Raw genomic sequence first — 25272 nt, 5'->3', positions numbered from 1 at the left:
TTAGGCTTCAGTTTTCTGTCTACATAGATGATAATAACTTTCCTTTCTGATTTTGATAGTTCACTTTCAAGTGGTGTGGCAAGGTTAATAAAAAGCCAATATCAATAGTGGTTTTTATTGGATTGGAAGTTTATCTGATATCCTGTTTAATTCGTATCACTTTTTTCATAATCTTTAACTTTTTATTGTTCTGTTTGTTTTTCAAAGGCTGTGTAGATGATATTGTAACTGTATTGGCTGAAGAACATGGTTGTCTTGATATTATTAAGGTCTGTGAACCTGGTTTACTCTTTCATGCTGTCTTATCTAGAATACTTTACTATTGTTTCATAATATTTCACATGTTTATTTTTTTAACTTATTTGGTCACTTATTGTATTGCAATATGATGAAAAATTTTGAAGTCTAAACTATTATCTAAGATCCTTTCAATAGCTAGTACTGGTAATATTCTTTCCTAAAGTTGCTGTCAGTCTCAGTAAATGTTCTCGCCCACAAAAATAAGCACTAAATTTTAGTGTCTGCATATTTTCAGACATTATGTGAAAGGGTTCTGACTATTAGCAGAAGAAATTTCCCAAGTATTGCATTGTTTCAAGCTGGCTAGAGAATATCTAAATTTGAAAATAAAAGTAAAAAGCTGCATACATTGCAAATTTCTCAGATTTTTTTCCCCAAATCAAATGTAGGATTGGGAGGTGAGAATAATTGCTTCCCCAGCATTTCAGTCTTACACAGCTAACCTCATATGTGTAGGTGTGAGATTTTATTGCTCTTGTTGGAATAGCCTGTATGTTAAAAGTTAAGCATGAGCCAAGTGGCTTGCTGAATTAAGACAGTAATAAACAGATCTCTTCCACATTTTTCTTACATTTCAGGACCATTCTGAAAATGTCATAGCTCTGCTGAAGAAATGCCTTACGTTCCAGCCTTCTAAGAGGCAAGTATTCAGTCCAAGGGCGTAATACAACACGTGGGTTACTATGAAATTAGAAGAAACGTTGCTGAATCATTTTTTTTTTTTAAATATTGACGTTTGGACTACATATAAGAAATGCTTGGTTTTGTTGCTTTTCAGTGTTTAAAAGGAAAGAATTAGGGAGGGGACACAGAAATCAGAGGTGCAAAACCTTGAGATTGAATATGAGAATTTTGGGGGAAAAATATTCAGGCATTTGTAGTTCTAAGTTCACAGCTCTATTGTAGCCAGAATAAGGGCTGCTTCAAATCTCTCCTTTCAAAGAAGTTTTCCATTATGTCAGTCCACTACAACTTCCTTCTGAAAATGGAAGTATGCTTTTGTTCTTTAATCAAGGCTTTGCATTTGTATTTTACACATCCCTGCTTTGAGCAACTGAAGGGGAATTAATAAAATAGTTCATATTCACATTAAGTGAAGGTGGGATCTAAATTTGGGCTATAAACAGACTGCATGGTTTGTTTTGCTTCATGAATTGAAAAACATTAGTAGACAGTTCTGCTGTTAAGATTTCTGAAATCCAATATAATTTAAAATAACTTGCTAGTATTTTTTACTGAGGATATTTCTCACTGAAATATAACATTTTTGGAAGCACTTTGCTGTAAGTATTTTATTCTCTTTTCTTAATTCAAGGCCAACTCCAGAGGAATTGCTGCATGACAGTTTGTTCAGGGAGGTATCCTCTCTATATCCTCCCTTCCACAAACCTGCTGGTCTGTTCTCATCTTCTCCAAGGTGTGCTAATTTAACGCTTCCTGAAGACATAAGTCAATTATGTAAAGGTAAAAGCAGGTGGTGGGATAAATGTCATAGGAGGGGGAAGGAAAATAAAATGTTATTGCATTTTCTCTCCAAAAGTTTATTCAAAGAAACTATTAAATGTTACAACACTACATTGATGAAATAAGTTGTTTAATGGACAGAGGTATAGGCAGACATGTTTTGAGGGATGTATGCAAGTCAAAGGAGGACATATTAATTTTGTGCTTTGACTTCAGAGAATAAATATTTAACATTAGTATTCAAGCCCAGTAGCAGTATCATCTTTTGCCTTTAGAGTTTGGACATGTGCATATACAAGGTAATTCTCTTCCACTAAATTCCGTTGTGGATTGATAGTTGGATTCTGCTGGATCATAGCATCAGATGATTTTTTGAAGTATTGGAAAACAAAATCCTTGTGAAAGAGGTCACTTCCTAAGCTAAAAGATTATACTTCCAAGTTTTGAACTACAGTATGTTCAAAGTGTTACCACTCTCAAGTCCTCATTAACTTTTTCTTATGAACGTGGAGATGTTTAGAGAATCTCATTATACGTTTTTTGAAGACAAATATTTTATAACCTATTACAGTGAGTATGGTAGGTGAAGAGAGATTATAACTATTCGGTATGAATCACTTGTTTCTTATTTTCAGTCTTGATGCTGTGTTGTATACAAAACAGTGGTTTGTTTTGTTTAAAAACACACAGAAAGCAAAAGTCCACACTTCAATGTATTTGTTTGAGTGTTTCAAGGCAAACTGTAGAAATATTTGCTCTTTTTTTGACTTCTTTCCTTTATTTCCTAAAGGGCACTTGCAAAGAGAAGGTCACTTTTCCTCAAATTTCACATTAAGTTTAAGACCTTTCAAGCATATTTTTTTTTCAATGATATGTGTTTAGAGTTGTAAGAAGAAATACAGACTACCTAAAAAGCTGTAATTTATTTTTATGTCATTTCTCACAATAGATGAAGATAATGATTACTTAGCAGAAAGATCAATTGAAGAGGTTTATTATCTCTGGTGTTTGGCTGGAGGAGACTTGGAGAAAGAACTTGTCAACAAGGAAATAATTCGATCAAAGCCACCTGTCTGCACACTTCCCAAGTAAGGATGGAGAAGCACTTTAAGGAAAAGGAGGATGGGTGGATGGAGAAGGCTAGTAATTTTGAGAGAACATTTTTACTTTTAGCACCTGTATGTGTGCAAAATATTGAAAATGGCATTCTTGAACAACGGGAAATTGTCACTTCCTCTCTTACCCAACTTAAGGCATTATCTGAATGTCTTGTATCTATCACCTACCTCATTGTCCTTTTGTTTTCTGAAATTTGAAAAGATGCAGGAAAAGTGCAGAATACTGAATTGGAAGTCCCTAAATTTTGTACACTTTCAAATCACATTAAGTTTTAGTAATAATGTCTCACTGTGCTTCAATGGCATCTTTGTAATTGTAATTTAATTTAATATGTAGTGCAGCAAATTCTCACATTCTGAATTCCCTCTCATAGAGCAGCAGTGCTGAATGGTCAATCCAGTTATTCAGCAAATTAGCTGAACAATTTTTTTAAAAATGCTTAGTTTTATGACTTATAAGTCTGTAAAAGCATTTTAGTCATTACTACTTTTATCTTACTGCTACACGTGTTGCAATTTTATGTAGTAATTCATATTTTAATCTTATTATCTGATCTTAATAAACATAATTATGTGCTGATATATATCAATTTACTGTTTTGCAGTTTAAACATGAAGTATGTGTACAGCCAAAATACAATATCTTTAAAAGAAAAAAAAGTGTGGAACTAGGTTTTAAGTGATATTTTAGTGTCAAAATTAGTGCGAGATTTTGAGGAATTGCATATTTCTTTGCCCATAGGTAAACACAGGTGCTTTTGAGTTATGAGGGACAAACATTATTCATCATTAAGGTGAAAGACTTGAAGATCAGGTGTTAATTTCAAAAAATGCAGTCTAACTCCATCTTCTAAGTGATACTGGTAATGATAGCTTAATTTCTGAAAATCAGTTTCATGTGGTCTGCTTTAAAAATAAAATAATCATAAAATAGAAAATTTGTGTATACTCTGTCTTGGATTCATTTGTATCCTTAGGTGGACTTCAGCAGAAAAGGTCTGGGTCAGACTTATGCTCAGGTTTTTTTTCATGACGGAAAATGGCTTTCATATGATAATATCTTATTTTTGCTTTTCACATTAAATAGCAGCTCTGATCGGTGACACATCAAGGAATAAAAGGGAGTATTAATCCCGTATCTCATTACTCTTCCTTTTGCGTGCAAACCAAAGTTATAGAAAACCTGAAATGTGTTTTACAACAAAAGCTGTCTGAATAATTTAAGATGATTGTACATTCCCTTGATAGCAGATTTCATGCTATGCAGAGTCAATACACTATACTCTAAGAGCTAATACTTTGTTTTAAAGAGGAAACTACTTGATGTAAGAAATTTTTTTTCCTAGCTCAAGTCTTGTGTTATAAAATTACCTAATATTTTTTTTCTTCTTTTTGAAGCTTTTTATTAGAAGATGGTGAGAGCTTTGGGCAAGGACGAGATAGAAGTTCCCTCCTAGATGACACAACTGTGACTTTGTCTCTGTGCCAGCTCCAAAATGTAAGAGTAATATTGTGCACTTTTTCTTACAACCTCACTGCAGAAACATTTGTTTAAAGGCAATATATAACAGGAGCTCCTGCTGCTGTTTCTGCAAACAGAAATGTTACTTATTCCAAGAGAACACCTCTTAGCGTCTGTGTCAGATTATGATTTATGCTATTAAACTGCTTTGTCTGCAAAAACTTACTAGGTTTGATTTATCTTCTGTCCCTCCATCCCTTTCCTATATCCCTCCCTTTCTTTTTTTTGTTACCTTCTTTGTCCTGGTGTAGTGCAAATAGTTCTGTAGTACCTGATATTCTCCACAATTGCTAAAGTGACTGGATAGTGTGCTTTAATCGGTGTCTGTAGATGGCTTACATTATCCAAAAGAAAGATCAACTCACTTCAGTTTCAGCTCCTTAAAAGCTTTATACTTAAAGTTGGATACAAGTTGCCAGTAGTTAATTACTAATCTTTGGAATATATAGCTATGAAACAACTAGTTCAAAGGATCTCTTCAAAGCATTTTGCAGAAGTGCTGTCATGCAGTTTTCTTCCATCTTCAGTGGAAAACATCAGCATACGATAACTCATGACTTTTCTTGATGTAATGATGAGTTACAAGATTTACTCCATATATCACTGAAATGTTTTAATTGTTCATATGTCTTTGCACATGTTTATTGCTCTAGAATTAGGAATTTATGCTGCAATAGCAAATGCAATTCTGCACAGTTAAAAAAACCCCTTTCTGTATAATTACAGGGCTTAATACAGAAAGGAATGCAACCCCTGAAGTCTAGTTCTCTGCCACCTTAATTTTGGGGGCAATGTGTCAAATACTGTGTAAATATATTTCTTCAGTAAAACTTTACACACAAATGCATGAAGACAGACCAAAGAATTGGGATACTTTCTTTGCTTGGTTGATGGGGTTTGCATGGCAGGAGGAAGGTTAACAGTATGCAATAATTACTATAAAGTTGATGCACACTGCAGTTCCTACTGTTGTTCTTATGAAAGGTCAGCTTTTAAGGCTTTTTTTAAACTTTTTTATCTGAAATTTTGGATATTGCTGACTACTTCTATAAATACAGCAGAAAATAAGTATATACTGAAATTTCATTCTGAGGATGATGCAAGCCTGAACCTTGCACTATTAGTTGAAATAAATTTTTGAACTTACACAGTTCTTCAAACACCTTTTATAGAGCAGAGCATGATACTTATAATCAAAAGAGGAGCAGTACTGAATGAACTGAGAATGAACTGTTCTGTCAGTCCCAGGAGGAACAGGCTGTGCAGTATGCCTTCAAGTTAAGGATGGAACTGCAAAACAGAGCACTGCAGGGAGCATGGTATTAAACATTAATCTTGATGCACCATAAGATGTCTGAAAACTCCAGTGAAAAATCCAGGCACGTTTCTTCATCACCTTTCCTGAGAGTGTCTGTATTTCCTAAAAGGAACTCAAGTTTGCATAACTCTTGAACTGATTAGAAACATAAAACCAAGTTGTGCAGTTGCTTTGCAGCTACTTGGATAGGAAGTCCATGAAGAAAGATTAGGAAAAGAGAAAGAACTATGTAATACTATTAATCTCTTAATCCATGATCATTAGAAGCCATTTTTTGTGTGGAAATAGGTTTATAGATGAGTTATCTTCAGGCAGGAGAAATTCCATCAACTCAAAAGACCTCTGTTAGTAGAAGTTTTTAGTGTTAAAGGCTGTCTGTATGCCTCTTTGCTGACAAAGTACTGAGCTAATGCTTACGTCTCAAGGCAAACTACTAAATTTGGCAAATGAATTACTAATAAATAGTTTTTGTATTCCACTAAGATTTCCACTTGAATTCTGAGCAGCATTCTAATAATGAATTATTTTTCTTCTTCACTTCAGAGGCTGAAAGATGTTGGTGGAGAAGCATTTTATCCATTGCTTGAAGACGAGTAAGTGCGTCTGTAATTTGTACATCTATAAGGAACTGAATTTTGAGTTATTAGTTTTGAGTGTTACGCTGCACAGCTAGACATAACTGTCTCCCAAAAACAAAACTAACATGTCTTGTTTGGCTCTAAAAGTTGAGGGCTGGTAAACACTGCACTTAGGGCCCTGATACCAAACTGAGGACCTTAGCCTGTTTCTCTGTTCTGGAGAGAACAACTCAGCATAAACTCAACTGTTTATGCTGAATATTCAAAATTATCCATTTATGCTTGTTTCTGACTCAGAAATGCATCATAGGATATTAAATTTTTTTCAGTGATTTGTATTTCATGCTCTTCACTACTACTATCCTAGCTCTTTCTTTCCAGCCAGTCAACTTTACCTCATTCAAACAGTAGCAATGAGCTCTCTGCAGCTGCCAGTCTTCCTCTGATCATCCGGGAGAGGGACACAGAGTACCAGCTAAATAGAATTGTCCTGTTTGACAGGCTGTTGAAGGTATGGAATCTTTCTGATGCTGGATAATTGGATTTGACCTGTTAATTGGAAGATTTTTAAAGGACTGAGTAATTGAAAAAGGAAGCAGTGATACAAGAGACCACATTGGGAAAGGGGAAGAAAACCCTACAAAAGTATAAGAAGACTGAAGATAAAAATATAAAAAATAGGTCTTTTTCAGTAGTGATGAATGTAAAAGTAAATTTTAAAGTATGCACATGAAAACAGAGCTACTGCTAATACTGGTTACTTACTGATGAAAATAATTTTACATCCTTTTATTTCATAACAGACTAAGTTATTATAGATATAAATATGCCTGTTAACACTTCTGCATTTCCAAGCAGCAAGGTACTTGAAAACATGCCATAGCAGTGCCATGTCACAAATATGAGGTCTATATTGGGGGAAGAAATACCAGTTCCTAATTTACATTAGAAGAGATGGATTCTTGTTTAAGAATGAGAGAGCTGATGCACATTATCAAATATAACCTAGAAATGTTTAATAAAACCAAGATGGGTGTATAGCATGAAAATAAAAAACTTTTAATAAAAATTTGGATTAGTAGATATATCCAGTATATACCAAAGCATGTTAATGCGTTTATGAGAAAGAGTGGATATTTTAACAGCAAGCAGAAGTCCTTCATCCAGGCCTTCCAGTTAGGAATTAAATTTATTTTTTGTAAAACTTGTATTCTCTGTTCAAGCTGACTGTATTTGTCCTTATGGGGAAAGACTGTCCCAGGATTGGAATTGGAATTTTTTCAGTTACATGGTAACATTTTTTGCAGTTAATCTCTTCTCTTTGTAGGCCTACCCATATAAGAAAAACCAAATTTGGAAAGAAGCTAGGGTTGACATCCCTCCTCTTCTGAGAGGCATAACCTGGGCTGCCCTGTTGGGTGTTGAGGTAAGGGTAATGGGAGGGCATTTGCAGAAGTTCAAATACTAACTGAGAGTGCAGTGGGATAGGAATGGGATTGACAGAGAAGTTGGAACTTACAGATTTGGCAGGTAGAGTTACTGGAATTTTAAACAAAATGAGTCATGAAATTGTGTGAATAAAGAAAATGTTCAGACCAACTTGCTTCTTGCTTCTGATGTTATTTGATAGATAGAGAATGTATGTAAACTTGACTGCCTTTAGTTTTGATTATGAGATGGAAAAATAATACCCTTACAACCAAATTCTGTTAGATTGTTTAAATACTTTTGGTAGTTAACAGGAGGGTTTGGTTTTATTTTTAATATTTTTGACAAATGCAGTTAGAATCCTTCTGCTCCAGTCAGTGATAGTTGGACAAAACAGGATAAAACATATCAAATGTATTTTTCTCATCTACCAATCAATGAATTTCTGAGACAGACTGGAGAATAAATAAATCAAATGTAACCCTTTCAGACAAAGGACTAATAAGGAATATCCTAGAAGTGAGGGCTCCTCACAGAGTTCCTCAACTACATAGCTTTTACATCTCCCTTGCTTGCAGCATGTAGCAAGGAGATTCTTGCAGATAATCCCAGGTTATCCAGAATATTTAGCTCAGGTTATGACCTTCTGAGTTCTATATAATATAAACAAAAAAAAGCAAAACTGCTGGTCAGGGTTGTAACCTGAGTCTTGGGAGATGAGTCAGTTCTCATGCTTCAACAGCTTGCCATCTGTACAATATGGGTAGTGTTTCCCTATCCCATAACATTAAAATGGACTTGTTAGCATGCCTGTCTTGGGATTCAAGCGAGGCCAAGCTACTAGAGTAGTGTATACTGTCAGTATCAATTAACAAGCAGCTGGATTCAGTGCCTTTCCAGAGATGATGCTGAAAGTCACTTGCCAGTGGCTGAGGTAAGCACTGAGTTTAAATTGAGTGCATCTCTTAACTTGAAAATGGTAGACTGTATCAAGTAAATAGCTTTCTGCATAAACAACTGATAATCACTGAAGATTGTACTGGTGAGGTCACAGAAAAATCCATATGTCATGAATTAGAACGGAATGAAGATGGTTTTCTTATAGTTTAGTGTCAGACTTTTTTTGTACTTCAGGAAAGTTTTTCAGGAAAAAAGAGTTGCTAACTAAAGTACATAAAAACAGTCAACTTCTGCATATCAGCATGTACATTGTCATAAACCTTTTGTTAGTAAGTGATTTCTAAATTCAAATCTTCTTCTTCCACACTTAGGGTGCCATACAAGCAAAATATGATGCCATTGATAAAGACACACCGATTCCTACAGACAGACAAGTAAGACTTCTGGCATTACCAAATATTGTCACTCGAAGATCATTTCTACCCTTTGGAGCCATTTACCTATTACAGAAAATGTGGTTGATAATACTAAAAGGGTTCCCCTTGCCCTCTAACCTTATTCGTGCTGTAGCAAGAATCTTGCAAAACAGACACGGACAAGTACTTTAACTTAGCTTATGTTAGAACATGTGGAAAGTGAAATCCTCTTTCACTTCATAATCACTGTTTCTGTAGCAGCAGCCAAGTGTAGTGAACAATACTAATGATATATTGTTAAAATTCCTGGTTTTATTGAATGCTTGCTGTGCCTGTTGGACCTTGTACAAGTGTACAGGTAGTGTACTGAGTAGCCTGAGATCCTGTAAGGTGAGTTGTGCTTCACAGAAATGGGGTTTTAAGCAATTTGGTTCTCCAAGAAGAGAATGTTCTTAAATGTTCCCTTACCAGACAGAAAAAAAACCGTCAGGAGCAACAGCTGTTTCTTTCAGCTGGGTGAAGGACTATTTTCCATCACATTGGTTACAACATTGAGAACTCTCATTTGATTACCTTTTAGAGCAAAGTGATATTACCACCTGAAATGAGTCCAGAAGTAAAAAACTGTAATTGTTATCTGCTTTCTGCCTTTTTCAAGGGTTAGCAGTCTTTTAAAAATATGAATGCAGCAAAAGAAAAAAAATCTCTGTTTTTAAACTTCGACAGGGCTGTTAGGTCCCCTGTCAGTTTTGGTTTTGAGAGTGATAGAGGAAGCAGATTGTGTTTATGATGGTGGTCTGACCTACATTCTTTGGCTGACTTCCACCTCTAGTATTGGAAGATTGCTGTAGTACTACCCCACTTATCCCAATTTCTCTTTATATTATATGTTGGCTGTGGTGCAGATTGAAGTTGATATTCCTCGTTGCCATCAGTATGATGAATTGCTGTCATCACCAGAAGGTCATGCAAAGTTTAGACGTGTATTGAAGGCCTGGGTTGTTTCCCATCCTGATTTGGTGTACTGGCAAGGTGAGTTTGACTAGTTAGCAAGGTCAGAGAATTATATGGAAAGCTCTGACTGACTTAAAAATACCTCCCCTCTTCTGCCCCACAGTAGAAGCTCTTTTCAGTGCTTTTCTTTCTGTTTCCTTTGAAAAATGAATCTATGGGTTATTGTAAATTTAATTCCTAATAATCTGTGTTTAATTTGTAGTGAGAAATTACCTCACTCTTTGTTATATATTTGCTTTTTTTAAGTTTCAGTCACTTTGTTTAAAAACGAAGAGTCTGTTGCTTACTGTTCAGTTCCAAGGTAAAGTTGCAAAAATTACTGAGTGAGTTCTTGGGATGATGATTGGCCTTTCTTGGAAGCTTTGGCAGAATATCTGTTCAGCGTTGTAGTTTAACAATTTGATATCCTCTCTGTTTTCATGCATTGATTTCACAGTTGTTCTCAGCATTACATGTGAAGCCCTGGTAGAACTATAACCAGTATCGAGTATGCAAATTTTCATGATAAACTAATGATTTTATCTTGTGCATAAAAATAAATGAGCTCTTTGTGCTGTTTCTTCATGGCTCTTCTCTCTTAGGTCTTGACTCTCTTTGTGCACCATTTCTGTACTTGAATTTTAACAATGAAGGTGAGTACCTTTTTTGGTTGGGAGTGAAGGGGAAGCACAGTCTGTCATCTGTATCTGGTTGCAGACAGATGTGCACACTTGCTTATAGATGGAAAGTTCCTGTACCTAAAAAAGGAATTTTAATGCTCTAGTTGCCACAAGTCAAAAGAAATGGTTGGGTTTTGAAAACTCCATGTGGTGTACTGCTCTTCAAGCAGGGGTTCAACTCCTGTGTTTATTGCAAGTACAATAATGATATATAATCAAAAGCACAAGTAACCTTGTATGTAAAAGCAAGAAATGCTGCTCTAGTACATGTCTATTTCAGTGAAGCTGTAGTTCAGCCTTCTTTAAGGTGAATGTATTATTAACCTAAGTGTTAACCTGTCAGACTAGCTTTATTCAGAAAAGCTGATGATAGTTTTAAATGCTTTAAAGGTTATCAGATCAGCTTTGTATATGTGGCCTTCATCTTCTTAAAATGTGATTTGTTCAGAACAGGTCTAGTCCAGTCTTTTATTCTCTTGTACCTGGCTTTCTTTGTATAAGGTCTGTGTATGGGAAAACTAGTTTCTTAGGACAATGACTCCTGTTATGCCTATTGTGCATACAATCATTTTTGTGTATAGATTGATTTAAGTATTTATGCTTATTATCTGCTTAATAATGAACTTTTTTAGGTGTAGTTTTGTTTCTACCTCTGTCATTGCATCCATTTTTTTTAATTCTTTCAGCTCTGGCATATGCTTGCATGTCTGCTTTTATACCGAAGTATTTGTATAACTTCTTTCTGAAGGATAATTCTCATGTTATTCAAGGTAAGTCAGTCCCTTTATTTTTTTGTAGTTCTAAGAGAAGTAGAATAATTTCTGGGTATATAAATACACTTTTTCAAGGGGTTTCAAATTTTGGATGCAATTACAATGACATAGCTGTGCAAGAAAATTAGGAACAAAATAAGTGGGTGAAGATTCAGGCAGGAGAGAAAACCCAAATGTGCACGCACACACACACACACAATATGTAAAATCCTAGGTAAGAGTCAGTCCATCCTTGCAGTACAAACAAGAGGTTCCTCAGAAAATGGAAGTTATGGTATTCAAGGAAATAGGGATTTGAGGAGAATTTCTTACTGCATGAAAGATAATGTCATTCAATACAGGACAGGAGTTGGAGAACCCTGAGGAATAATGTTCCACAGTTCAGTCTTCAACAGCTTTATAGGTAGCTCAGAGAAATTAAAACAATAGCTAGGAATGTCTGTTCTACCTGAAAATTAATTTTCAATTTCATGAAAACTTAAAAAAGGAATTGTCTAGAACTAGAAAGCCACTTTGGCACACCATGTTGGGAAGATAATTTATCTTTCAGGCAGCTTTTAAAAACCAGAAGAAGCTGTTTGAAAAGCCATCAGTAGTTGAAAAAAAAAACAGGTGGTAATGAATGTTATTAATTGCAAGCAGTTATGAGTGTTTATTGAATACTGAGTTTCAGCATGGCTTGCTGCCTTTATATTTCTTCTAAAGAAGTCGTTTCGTATATTTCTTGTGAAACTCATCAACTTCAATCAGTGTCTGTCATTTTTTTGTATTCAAAAAAGGAAATTAAGAACTGATCAACAAAACTAATTAGACATAAAAGCATTTACATATTAGATGATCAGGAGAGAGCTAATGTAAGGAGAGATTGCAGCGGTTAGGAGGGTTTATGTGTGAAAGACAATGGGTAAGAGGTATTACGAACTGAATAAAATAATACGAAAAATTATTCTGGAGAACTTATTTGCATCCTTTTCTCTGTAAAGAAAGATTGCTTGCAGTAAAGGTCTAAAGATGAAAAGAACAAGTATGCTCCTCTGGAGACAAGTACTTTAGACTTCAAGATTAATAGCTTGGTAAAGGCTTTTCTCAAGGGGGTATACTCTTCCATAAAATAATACTTTTGCTCTCCAGGGTTTCCTGATATTATTCCTAAGGAGCTTTACAAAAATATGTATCAGCTGAAGTTAGAAATCTAGGTCAGTAGGATTATGTGAACCAAAGCAGTGTAGGCGTTCCTGAGTTCTTGTTCAACATCTGGTATCATCAAGGACTCGGGGAGACCAGACCCTTTAGAATTCTTTCAGTATTCTAATTAATCTTTTCTAGGGTTGTATGTCAAAAACCAGTATTTAAATACAGGTTTAAAGAAAAATTCTGTGTCATTTCCCTGCTTTATTGAGTTGGAAGAAAGTGTTAAGAATGTGTTATTTAACTGTCCACTGCAATTTTACCTTCTTTGTGTCTTCTGTGTAGGGGTGGATGGAAGGAATCTTTCAAACTGTAAAGTTCAAAAAACTCATCTCTGAACTTGTCACATACAGCAAAGACAGCTGTTTTTTCTAAGCTTATCAGGGGTATTTCCTTACATGAAATAGGAAGCAAGAGCAGTTAAAGAGATTTTGGTATGCAATGCCCAATTATGTAAAACAGAAATTCATATTCCAACCAACTGCAATTGACTGTTTTTGTGAAGATGTCTGTATTTTTCATTAGTCCCTTAATTACCCATGTAATCCTACACAGTAACTATACTTCATGACACTGGCTGTTCAAATAAAGGTGGAATCTATCAGCCTGTGGTATATCCATAGAGAACCATAACAGGCACAAATCTTTATATTAAGAACAAATGTATTTCAGGGAAGCTAATTGGGAAATTGTCTTCACCAGCGTGTGGCTGAATGTGGAGGATTATTGGTTTGTTATACCTGACTTGAGACTGCTGGCTGTTTCACGAAATAAAACTGATGCAAGATGCACTTTTTTTAAATGATTATCATGTAGTGTGGTATGAATTTAAGGCATGAGCTCAGTTATCTCCCTAACTTGTATGCATGTGAATAAGAATAACTTTGGCTGGAAACTGAGAAAGCATGAGACATAGGATAAGCTCCAAAGAAGTTTGGCTGTGGTGACACAAACTCCTCATGTGTTTGTTTACCTACTTACCTTCCCAGCTGAGTGCTGAGAGCTGAGGCAGCTGTGGCACAGCAGAGGTGCAGTATCAGAGCAGAGAGGCTGGTGTTCCTAAGATTCCAGAAATCTCCTGAGAAGTTTAGTGTGCTGTGGCTTTGTCATTACAGCTTGAAGCAAAAAAAGTTGTGAAATTCTGGAGTAGGGTCAAGAGATCTTAATTTCTTATTGCAACTTACCTTGGAGAATTAGGCATCCTTTTAAGTATAATTTGCAGTGATTGCAGGGATTGTGGCTTGTTTCCGTAGTATTCTTACAGTGAGAGCATTGTTTTTCAGTCCTCCTGGGGCAGAATGAGCTTTTAAAATTTCTAGTCCAAAGAGAATTTTACTGAGTGATTGTCCTTAACTTGCTGTCTTAACCTGAGAGGAGTTAACTTGAGTGCAGATAATCAAGATTTAAGTAATATAGAAGTCTATAAACAACTGAATGTTTAAACTCGCTTCTATTCTTAAAGGAGTCTGTGTGTGGAATTGTCCCAGCAGAGCCACTTCTGTGCTTCTTAGCAGTGGAACTGGAGTTCAATTTTGCCACTTCAGGAATGAAGACAAACAGCAATAAAGAATTATTTTCTCTCTCCAAGTGAGACAGCAGTAGGCATCTAGTCTTGCAGTAGACTTTGAAGGAAGCAATGGCAACTCTGGATAGCTAATTTGTGGAGCTGTGTGGACTTGGTGTATGGAGGTTTATATTTGGGGACAGTAGTCTGTGGAGCCTTGAGATGTCAGCATGTTCTGGAAGCAGGTTTCACATTCTCTGTCTTCCTCCTCTAGACTAGCTGTCTGGGCTTGGGAGCATGGAGGAAAAGGAATTACCATCTGTTAGAAAACAGCAATGTTATTGCCTCTTCATCTTCCTTCTAACAAAGCATATGACAGTGTGGGCAAAAGTGGGAGGGGGCAGAACAGAAAAAGAAATCTGTCAGTGTCTGTGTTCTGCTGTCTGCTTCTCTTCCAATTAAAAACAAATGTTATTTAGATAGCTTAATGAAACCATACCCATCAATCAAATGTGCCAGGTTGAAGATGCAATAAATTTTCTCTCTTACAGTAAGTATTTCTCCTTCTTGCTTCTAAAAAAAAAGGCAAACAAATTAAGGTATTACTGATCATGAAAATGGTAACCTTATAGCCCCGTTACCTTAAAACCTCAACTTTCAGATTGCAAAATTTAACTTTGTAGAAAAGAAACCACACAGAATATTGTTTAAATAATATAAACTTTTCATATCACTAAAACAGTTGAAGTCTTAAAAATCCTTGGAACAGTCTTGTTTTAATTTGCTTCCACTGGTATTTTGTGGCTCATACTTATACTGAAAAGTCTTCAACTTTGCATGTCAAACATGCATCACAACGTAAGAATGAACCAAGTAAATCATTGTTAAAAGTCCAAGTTGAGAAGTACTAAGGAAGAGAAATGAAACGTTTCTTCCTCTGTATTGACTATAATGAAGACAAGGAAGACAGTGGTGTTATTCACTTGTTGTTTTATTGTAGGTTTGAAATCAGTTCTTTTCCTTTCCTACAGCTCTACTGTGAGCTAGCAGCATATGATGGTTTGTGATTTGACAACTATCTTGCATTTGTCATTTCAGAATACCTGACGGTGTTTTCCCAGATGATTGCATTCCATGATCCAGAGCTGAGTAACCACCTTAATGAAATTGGTTTTATTCCAGATGTAAGTGCTAAGGGTCCTTATAAGTATTATTCAGAGGAATTAAAAAATGGGAAATGAGGGCAACTGGGATGAAATGCCTTTGCAGATTGTTTCAGTAGCACTTCAACAAAAGTGAAACTTCCACATTAATGGACCTTTCTGAATATGCTGATAAAATGATAAAGTTTGACTCTTATTTTACATGTTTCAGTCCTTCCTGTTCTGTTGGGATGATAAATAAAAAAAAAAATACTATTAGCCAGTTACTATAACTTACAAATTCATCTTAAAAGGTGTGTATATTTATTTTTGAAATGTAGATTAATATACAAAAATTAATGTGTCCCTAAATTACTAGCAGCAAAATTACTGCAAACTAATTAAGTGCTGTTGATTAACACAATAGACATATCATTTTACAAGTAATTGAAAAAATATGTCCAAGCGTGGTTAATCTTGTAGATATGTCAGACCTTGGAAAATGCTTAGCAGTCGTTTGCTGGAGTCTATCAGAAACATGGGACAAGTGTATAACTTAGACACAAGTTTTATGCTTTCCTTGGAAAGAAGTCTGTAAGATGGAGGAAAATGAAAATTGAGAACACAGACAAAACGTAGAAGAGAGGGTAGACTATGCTGGAAAAAGCAAAACAGGACCTTCTTTAGAGGCTCACTTCTAGCTATGAGTGTAAATAGTAAAGCTTTCTTCCTCCTTTTTAGAGAGGTGCATGTAGTCCAAAAAGCCAAGATAAAAATAAAAATGTTTGCCTACTGTAGCATTATTGAAGTTTATGACTGATGTTTCTGAAATGTACATTTAGACAAGGCCATAGAGATAACATTGTTATTTGTTGTGGTCTATATCATTCTATATTTGGCATTTAGAAATTTTGTAGTTACAAGTTAGTCATAAGAACATGATGACAGAGGAGGGAAGAGGGAAACTGAAGTCAGGAGATGTTCATGTAGAAAAAAATTTCTTAAATAAGAAATTTATATGCATTGTTTCTATATGCAATATAAAGATTACTTTATCGGAAAAGTCTTATGCTTATTAGAAAATATTTTAAGTTGGACTACCAAGGCCAAGCCTCTGAAAGTCCTTTGTTGTGCACAGTTCCTGAATGAATTTGTGGGTCTTTGGGACTGGCAGATATTCATTATTGCTGTTAACAAAGATTGTAATGGAAAAGCAAGTATATATTTTCATTTGTGGAGGTGTTTTAATGTAATAATGTTGTTTGGTTGATACAAATGTAAAAGATATTGCAGTGTTAAAATGAGCAGAAGAGAAAGCCAGTGTATTGCATTATAAAGTGAGAAGTTTGACAAGGCCGTGTATTGCAGATGACCCTGAAGAGGGCAGGTGGGAGGAAGATGAAAAGAAGGTAATGAGAAGTGAGAACATTCATCTGTAGAAAGCCTAGATATTTGAGTAGACGAAGGGCAGCAACATTTAAGTTCCTGAGGGAGAATCAATTTTGCAGCATCACTGTGTAAATGTACTCGATGCTTATTTGTTAAAGGCCACAGATGACCAAAGCAATTCCTCTGTGTATTTTGTCCAGGAAACTAGTTCCCACTGAAGTGGTAAAGATGTAATTTTCTTGACCACCTTATGGATCCTCATTTAGACTACTAATCTTTATGTGAGAGCTCAAGTTATATTTCAGTGCTCTCCACTGAAAACTTCCAAAGTACAAGTCAGATGGAATAGTTTAAAATCACGTTTTGTCATATTTTAGTTTGCATTTTGTTAATCATTGGACAGCACATAGTCACACATGAGCCTTGTCTCTAAGAATTACAGTCTAGAAATTGTTAGGTAATGTAGTAAATAATTGCAAAACAGAGGTATATTTTTGGAAAAACCCTCTTGCATTGACAAATGCTTGTTCTAAAATTAACACTAACCTCTGAAGAGAAGTTGTCCTTCTAAATTGTCTGTCTCATTTTTGGGGTTTTTTGAATAGCTAAAAGTTGTTCTGACTTTCAGATGAGTGAGCTAGTGATTTTTTTTTTGTACCCATAACAAGGCGGCACAGGATCCATCAAGGTGAAGTATGTGCGCTGTAGTAATGAGATCTGAACTAGAGTTTCGTGCTTGAGTACTAATCCTATCAAAGTAAATCCTGATTAATCTTTCATCATTGAAACGCAGGCTCTGCTGCAGGGAAGATTGTGTTTCCTGGCACCCTTCTCATTTGCTTCAGGTCACGTAGCTCTCGGAATATTGAATACTGCTGAAGCTTGAATTGTTCTGAATATTATTAGCTGATGTGGTGCCTGGATTAGGTACATTGCTGTGGCTGTGTGATTTACATGTAAATACAGGGGTGATATATATAGTGAACCTTACACTTCTTCTTTGCTTACTCTCCCAAAGTTTATAATCTTCCCCACCCTATATAATGCTGTATAATATTTTCCTTAATTTGCTGAATAATTCTGACCCTAAGCAGCAGACCATTTTGAACTGAAGAAAAACAAGGAAGTGTACTATGTTACTAAAAGTGTAACTATAGCCATAAATTATTCTAAAGCACTTTCAGCTGCAAATTTTGGAAGCTAGAAACAGTTGTCATATAGTCCTTAACAGATGTCAAAGTCTGGCTGCAGTTACTTTTATCATTGTGCTGGAGCTGCTAGCACAGGTGGGTAGATACCTTTGCTTGATTTGGGTGATATGCAGGAGCTGTCAGTAATAGGGGCCTCGTCTAAATGAAAATAAAAATCCTGCCCTTGAAGTACTTTATCTCTGTTCTGCTGCACAATTACTTGGTAATGAATCTGAAGGAGAAGTTTCTTGCTGGTACTTTTTATCTTGTGAAGAAAGCAATAACTCCTTAAATTTTGTTTGTGTAGGTGCATATGGATGGGTAGAATTTAATGTTAAAAATTTGACTAGACTTGTATTATCTTTTGCACCTTTCTGTAGCCTGTAAATATATGATTAATTTTCTAGGCACCATATAGGATTGAACCTAAGTATGTGTATGTGTGTATTTAAAAGATGGAACGTGAAGGTGAAAGATCTTGAGTTTATAGAATAAGCTATTTCATTTGGAAGGGGCCTACAACAGTCATCTAGTCCAAGTGCCTGACCACTTCAGGGCTGACTTAAAGCATGCTGTTAAGGGCATTGTCCAAATGCCTCCTAAACACTGACAGCCTTGGGGCATCAAGCACCTTCCAGGAAGCTTTTCCTGGTGTTTGATCACCCTCTCAATCTTCTGTAGGTACAAGTGTGTAAAGCTCTCATCTTCTGGAGGATCAGTCAAATAATGAAACAATCCCGACAGTTATAACAGGAAATAAAAAAATCCTTGTGGAAAAGGCTTTCATTAAGATTTGAACCAATATCTCCGAGAGTTTTGAATGTTTAATGGAAGATGCAATATGACCACCTAGCTATGGACAGGTAAACATCTTCACCCTGCTGAAAAACAACACACAAACTGCATCTCCAAGCTCAGGTACTGAGCAGAATTTGTCATAGGAGAGCACCATTGGAAAGGAAGCTTTAGATAGGGATGATGGAAAGATGGAGAATGAAACCTAGTCTGAGGTCAACAGATTTCAATTGTAACAAAAAAAAAACCACCCTGTGGATTTATTGTTTGAATGGGAATTGATTTTAAGGGGTTGCTGTGTGCTTCATATATAAGAAATGTCCAAATCCTTACTTCAAAGCACAAAAGATCTTGTATTTTACTAGCAAAGCAAAATGATAATTATGGAACTGCTCATCTAAAAGTAACTCTAAAGAAAACGAAGCACTGAGTTTACAGTATCTTACTGTGACTTATTCTCAGGCCGTCCCAGTGGTTCAGATGCTACTTTGATTATACATTAAGTATACTTCCCGGCTACGGAGAGCTAAGTGTCGTTAGAAACCACAACCCCGCAATGTTTCGAGGTTCAGCAGCCAAGGGTTGAAAACCTCTTTTCCCGGAGCAGGTTATTCCGGGGCAGGGCACGGCGCTGTTGCGGCGGGCGGTCGCTAGAGGGCAGCGTTTACCAGCGCTGCGGTCAGTGCGGTACCCGCGGGGTTGGGGAGCTGCGGCTCGGTGCCGCATCCTCGGTCCGCCTGCTGCTCTTTGACTTCCGAGTGGGTAATGCCACCAGTGTTGTGGCTTTCCTGTGGTTGCTTGTTAAGAGTAATCATAACATTTTCAGGTTTACCAAGGCCTCCTTGTCTTAAAACATTTATTAAAAAAAGAGGGGAAACTCCCTTCAGTACAAGCTCGCCTGATAACCTTCTACTGAAGGTGTTAGAGCTACTTTTCATGTCACTGTTAATAGTTTTGGTGAGGGTGGTTTAGAGTAAAGCAGTGCTTTTTCTTATGGTTACCTTTTAATAATCTTTAAAGTTTCTCATTTTGTGTATATTCTTGTGTATTTTTTTGTAAGTGCATATACAGTAGAGGTGTTTGTGAAATTAGGAGAAAGTTCGGATCTGCTTTGGTAAAACATTTTAGTCAAATATATGAAAAGGAGGAAATAATTTCTTTTAAATACCAAGGAATTAATGTAGTTCAAAATGACATCCACGTAATATGTACCTCCAAGCAAAGAGGAGCCTCAGGCTACTAAGCTTGTTTTCCTACTGCGTTGGAAGCAAGATATTGCATACAAACAAGCAGGTAAACAGGTATTAGCTGATAACAACCACAGTAGGGGATATTTTAGGGAACAGGGCATGTTATTATTCACTAGAATGCCATCTATTTAAGGCATGACATAGATATACTTGGGGAAATAGTATGAATGTATTGCAAGATTAGAATGGTGATAGAAATTGATTCTGGTTTAGATTTTGAGCCCTTAAAATCAATTGGCAGGTTGGAGGCCAAGCTTCATAAAAGTCTCCTGAATATTAAAAGTGGTGAACAGTCTGGTCATTGCAGCTTTTTTAGTTTATGAACAGTATGGTTCCAATATTATCAGGTGCTGAGATGAAGCCATAAGAATGAAATTTAGAGAGAGAGAGATACTAAGAAGATTTTCAGCAAATGTGTGCATCATTTAGTCAGAGCCATAACACAGTTAAGAGTTTATGGAATAAGTAGTAATTTATTAACATAATATCAATTATGCTTTCCGCTCCTCATTTGTTTACTTCCAGGAGAAGCTTAATAGGAGGACTAATTTGCACTTTTTATGAGCTAAAAAGTAATATGTTAAGCTTTATGCCTAACTGTAAATCTTCAGAAGTATAAAACAGCACATGAGCTATGCAGCTGAATAAAATTTGACAATGATCGTCTCACTCTTGCGTTCCTAATTTATGGTGACTTTCTGTGCAGTTTGTTTCAAGAAAATGGATTCTGTTGCCTGCAACATGCTGAATACTTCATTGAAAAATAAGTAACTGTCAGTGTATCATAAATGCTTAGGTCTTCACACTCTGTATGATGTCATGAGGATGAAAGTTTGCAAAAATTAAAGGTTTTCTGTAGCTGTTGCAGCAGCACAAGTTCTTAGACAGTCTTGTAGTGATGTAAGTGCTGAACCAGGACATCATCAGATGGCACCTGCCTTTAAAGGTCACAGTAGAACTACATAAATGCTTAACTGATACTACTTTTGAGAATAAAATTGTTCTTAGTTCCTTCACTGAGAAGTATACATTTTAATGAATACCAACAGAGGAGCAAAAGGCAGATGTAGTTATTTTTTACCTTGGAAATTGCAAATTGCACTTTTAGTTCTTTATGTAAAGCCATTTTTTTCCATAGTCAAAAGGATATATTGAATCAAGTTGGTTTATCCTTTTTCAGGCATCCTTGGCTAATTTTTGCTTAGCTTAGTGAGAATTGTGACAGTTTAATGGAGCAGGTTTTTTAGTTATTTAAGACTTTGGGTGTTATTTTTTGCAAACGAGCCTAGTGAGGGTGGTGGTTGGTTTTGTTACTGTTTTTGATACAGTATTACAAACTAGTAATTTGAAAGACATTAGAACTGGGGATGGGGGATGGAAAAAGCTCAGGGGGGCTAAGAGTTGTATGATAGTGGTTCTACCACTGCATTTATTTTCCATTTTAAATACATTCATATGAAATAGCCAATTTCTAATGTAGTTGACGGACAACATTAGTTCTCAAAGCATTTTTTTTGTTTTCTTCCCTTCATCACCACCTTTTGCAGCTTTATGCAATTCCTTGGTTTCTTACAATGTTTACACGTGAGTATGCTTTTCCTTATTCTCTGATTAAATGTTCTTTTATTTCTTAAGTATATTTTTTCTCACTTTTTCAGCTAAACCTTTCCGATTTGGTATAATATGTAATTTAATAGGATGCTTGTAATTTGCAAGGATGTGTTCTGGTTTGAAACTCAACACTGCCTGTCACTTACTGTCTGTCCTGGTTTGGCAATAGCTTACATTTCTTTTTTTTTTTTTAATTTTTATGTTGAATTTGAACTGGATTATTTTACACATGAAGTATTTAGGATGTATGCAAAGGAAGCTGTTATCTACTGGAAAGAGATGTAATAATAGTTAAAAAACCAAACCAAACCTCACCACCATCCCCTGCCCTCACCCAAATAATGGAAGAAGCTGTAACTTTGTTTTTGAAGATCATCAAAAAAAGCTTTTTTTTTATTGCACTTATACACACTTACTCTAGTAGCACTATGTTATTTGTGCATATATGTTAGGAACAAAGAGAACTTTATAATTTGGTTAGCTTTTAATTAAAGAGGACAAAGCTAATAAAACAAGTCTAGAAAGCAATTTAAAAACTTCTTTCCTCAAAGATCTCTGTGATTTTTTTCATGTCATGTCGACATTGGCAGACTTGGAATTCAAACTTTTTAAAAAGTGGCAGAATTAAAAGAGTTGATGGATTATTTCTCTGATGAAATATCAAAGAATTTAATGTGAGATTCTTGATTGCAATTTCTAAAGATCTTGATTGTTAAGAACTGGTTCCTGCAGATGCCTATTTTTCTATAACTTTCATGAGAATTACCAAATTTGGAAAACCAAGATGATTTCCTTGGCAATCAATTGCAATAAAATCTTAGAACTATTTAGTTGGAGGATAGCTTATTTTAAGAGAGCCACCTTCAGCTTTATATGCTATTTTTACTAGGCCTTTCTTCTTGTCTTTCCTTTATTCTGCCAGTATTTGCTTTATTCTGCTCATTCTTTTGTCTAATTGTAAGTAATTGATCTTATTGATTAACTCATTAATGTCTTCATACTGTGAAAAACTGATATGGGTGTCCTAGTGCATAATTACACTGTACCAAAAGAAAAAAAATTGCCTAATTTTGCATAAGTTTGAGATGTGAAAACCCACACACTTCCAAGTATTCATTCATGAAAGAGGACAGTGATGATTTCCAGAATAATCAAACTGCGTATGAAGACAAATACGATCCTAAAGAGGTTGAGTCCTCTTTGCTCCCAAATAAAAAAGAAAGAACTATAAAAGGGGAGATGAAAAAAGTGCATAGGCAACTCATTAACTCTCCGAGCGTGTGTATATGCTTATGGGGTTTTTTTTATTGTGCTTATTTATCATACAGATGTCTTTCCTTTGCACAAAATTTTTCACTTGTGGGATACATTACTGCTTGGAAATTCCTCCTTCCCATTCTGTATTGGAGTTGCCATACTTCAACAGCTGAGGGATCGTCTTCTGGCTAATGGATTCAATGAGTGCATTCTTCTTTTTTCAGATTTGCCAGGTACAGAAAAAAGTATTTCTTCACGCTTTCTCTGTCTTCCCCATTGTGTTGCTGAATAAAGTATGTGCCTGCATGTAAATATGTGTTTTGAAATCATGGTAGATTTAGGCAAACTCACTGCCAGAGTGTGTGTGGGTCTTAACTACAGTTTGTTGTAGTTGGTTGAAGTCTTTTTACTGTCATCAGAAAGAATTCAGTAAGCCTGTTGTTATTTCCAGGTGAGGGTTGGAGTATTTTGTTGTGAAATTTAGAACAATTTAAAGTAATTCATAAGTGACTATTTTTAGACATACCACATATAGAAATGATCCAGTTGATAAGAATTTATTTTAGAAATAAGTTTAGTACTGTTCTGAACAGTGCTTTTCCACTTTGATGCTGATGCTAGCCTGTTTTCCTCTCAAACATAATTAAACTTTTACTGTGGAAGCAATCAATGTAAAAGGATTATGGAAAGCAGTATCAGAAGCCATTGAAATTGCTCTATGTTAAATCAGTTTCCATTTGAAATTTAAAGCTTTCAGAAGAACTTTGAAAATCGTACTGGAGGCTCATGGCCATTGTGCAGAAGCTCCGTCTCCTTGTTCAGTGGGAGGTGGTTAACCTGTCCATACAAACAAGTGTTACATCTTATAGAAAACATTACCATTAACAGTGAAGCTTAGATTTTTCAGAGCAAGTATCTAGTGAGACAGTAGAATGCATTTGAACTGAGTAAGCCATGTCAACTGGAAGATGTGTTTTTAATTTGTAATAACACATGAATAGGAAAGCTACCACGCTTAGAACATACTTATGTTCTTGTCTCCAACCCAGGATTTTACTAACATAATAGACATGTTGGTTAAGAGGTGGCACTGTTTTAATTGTGTGGCTTTTCTTTAAATAACTTTAACTTCTGGGTAGTTCCTGGGCTATTTATAGATTTATTGGGCTCTGTTTGAACACCATGTGTGCAATTCAGTAATTCATAATTTGTTTAAACAGAAGTTGTTCTTCTTCAGAAGAGCTGAAGGAGAGAATGAAGTTTGGAGGAACATTGAAGCTAAAAAGTCTTAAGTGTTGTAGTCTTCACTACTGAATAGTTTACAGAGGTCTAGAATATGGCAGCAAGCAGGCTGAGGTTGAGTGCATGATTGCATGAATCGGTCTCTCAGAAGTTCAATGAGTTGTCATAAATGAAGCTCTGTGATTTCTTTTAATACTGTTGTTACAAATTCTGTTTCTCACTGTATACCCTTCCACATGGGCTCAGATTTCAAAATTTCACTTGTCTCCTACTTATTAGTTTAGTACTATGCATTTGCTACTGTATTTTTCAATTTATTTAATTAGGCCATTCCTTATGATGTGGGTTTTTCATATTCAGTCTATATGCTTAGTCACTTCAAATGCTCATATTAAATTTAACTGGATATCTTCACATGGCTGAAATGTGAGTGCTAAACTAAAAGATAGTCTCTCTTTGCCTCCTCACCTCCCTCATTTATTAGCTATATGTCTTAGTTAAATATAGATTCATTAATATTTAACTTATTTTCTCACCTAAGGTCATTTTTCCATGCTCTTTTTCCTTGAAGGGTGCTAAATTATAGATTCCAATTTATCATGAACCAGCTGAATTACTGGCAGTTGAAGTACTTTATACTGAGATCATGTGTAAGAACACATAAGCATATCTGTTTATATAATAAAATTAATTCACTAAAATTTGTAGTGTTGTAATGTACATGTGTTTTGCTGGTTATAGTTGATGATAACTTTGCTGATACTCTGGTAGGAAATACCAGTTTCCAAAAAGATGTGCATTTTTTTAACACTGGTGATGTCTGTAACATTTTGGATGTCAGCAGTGGCACACTGAATATTGTAAGGTTACTCTAAAGCATATCATAAAATAATACTAGTAAGACTACTAATGGAAAAAAGTGTGAGGGTGGAAGATAATCCTAATGTGACTTAAATGTTATTGGTCTAGCTTAATCAGTAACTTTTTGAACATATAATTATCGTAGCCTTGTGCCTTCTCTTTCTGACCTGACTCTTTTTCTCATTAAGAAGTATTGACTGATTATGCTTCTTGTCAGCTGTGGCTTTCAAACAAAACTTCTATTATTTTTGTTACAATAAATTGGGTGCCGAGGCTGAGAACTTCCTGAAAGTAATTTACAAGCAACCTTCACCTGAAACTGAGTCATCCCCAGGAAGAGATTATTTTGTTCA

General features: G+C 35.5%; 1 protein-coding gene across 3 annotated transcripts in view; it reads left to right on the top strand.

The window, feature by feature from the left end:
- Positions 1-25272, top strand: part of TBCK (TBC1 domain containing kinase) — a 98474-nt gene that overhangs the window by 32341 nt on the left and 40861 nt on the right. For all 3 annotated transcript variants that reach the window (XM_064652056.1, XM_064652054.1, XM_064652055.1), the window contains 15 exons: positions 208-269; positions 879-940; positions 1616-1764; positions 2714-2852; positions 4281-4380; positions 6266-6315; positions 6682-6811; positions 7628-7726; positions 9000-9062; positions 9950-10076; positions 10640-10690; positions 11404-11487; positions 15281-15366; positions 21496-21532; positions 22888-23049. In XM_064652056.1, the coding sequence (XP_064508126.1) occupies positions 208-269; positions 879-940; positions 1616-1764; positions 2714-2852; positions 4281-4380; positions 6266-6315; positions 6682-6811; positions 7628-7726; positions 9000-9062; positions 9950-10076; positions 10640-10690; positions 11404-11487; positions 15281-15366; positions 21496-21532; positions 22888-23049 (1401 nt within the window). The remainder of the gene's footprint in view (positions 1-207; positions 270-878; positions 941-1615; positions 1765-2713; positions 2853-4280; positions 4381-6265; positions 6316-6681; positions 6812-7627; positions 7727-8999; positions 9063-9949; positions 10077-10639; positions 10691-11403; positions 11488-15280; positions 15367-21495; positions 21533-22887; positions 23050-25272) is intronic.

The sequence above is a fragment of the Pseudopipra pipra genome, chromosome 4, assembly GCF_036250125.1.
Source record: "Pseudopipra pipra isolate bDixPip1 chromosome 4, bDixPip1.hap1, whole genome shotgun sequence".
NCBI classification, from domain to species: Eukaryota; Metazoa; Chordata; class Aves; order Passeriformes; family Pipridae; genus Pseudopipra; species Pseudopipra pipra.
Note: the sequence above shows the minus strand (reverse complement) of the source record. Positions and strands in the feature narration are given on the sequence as shown.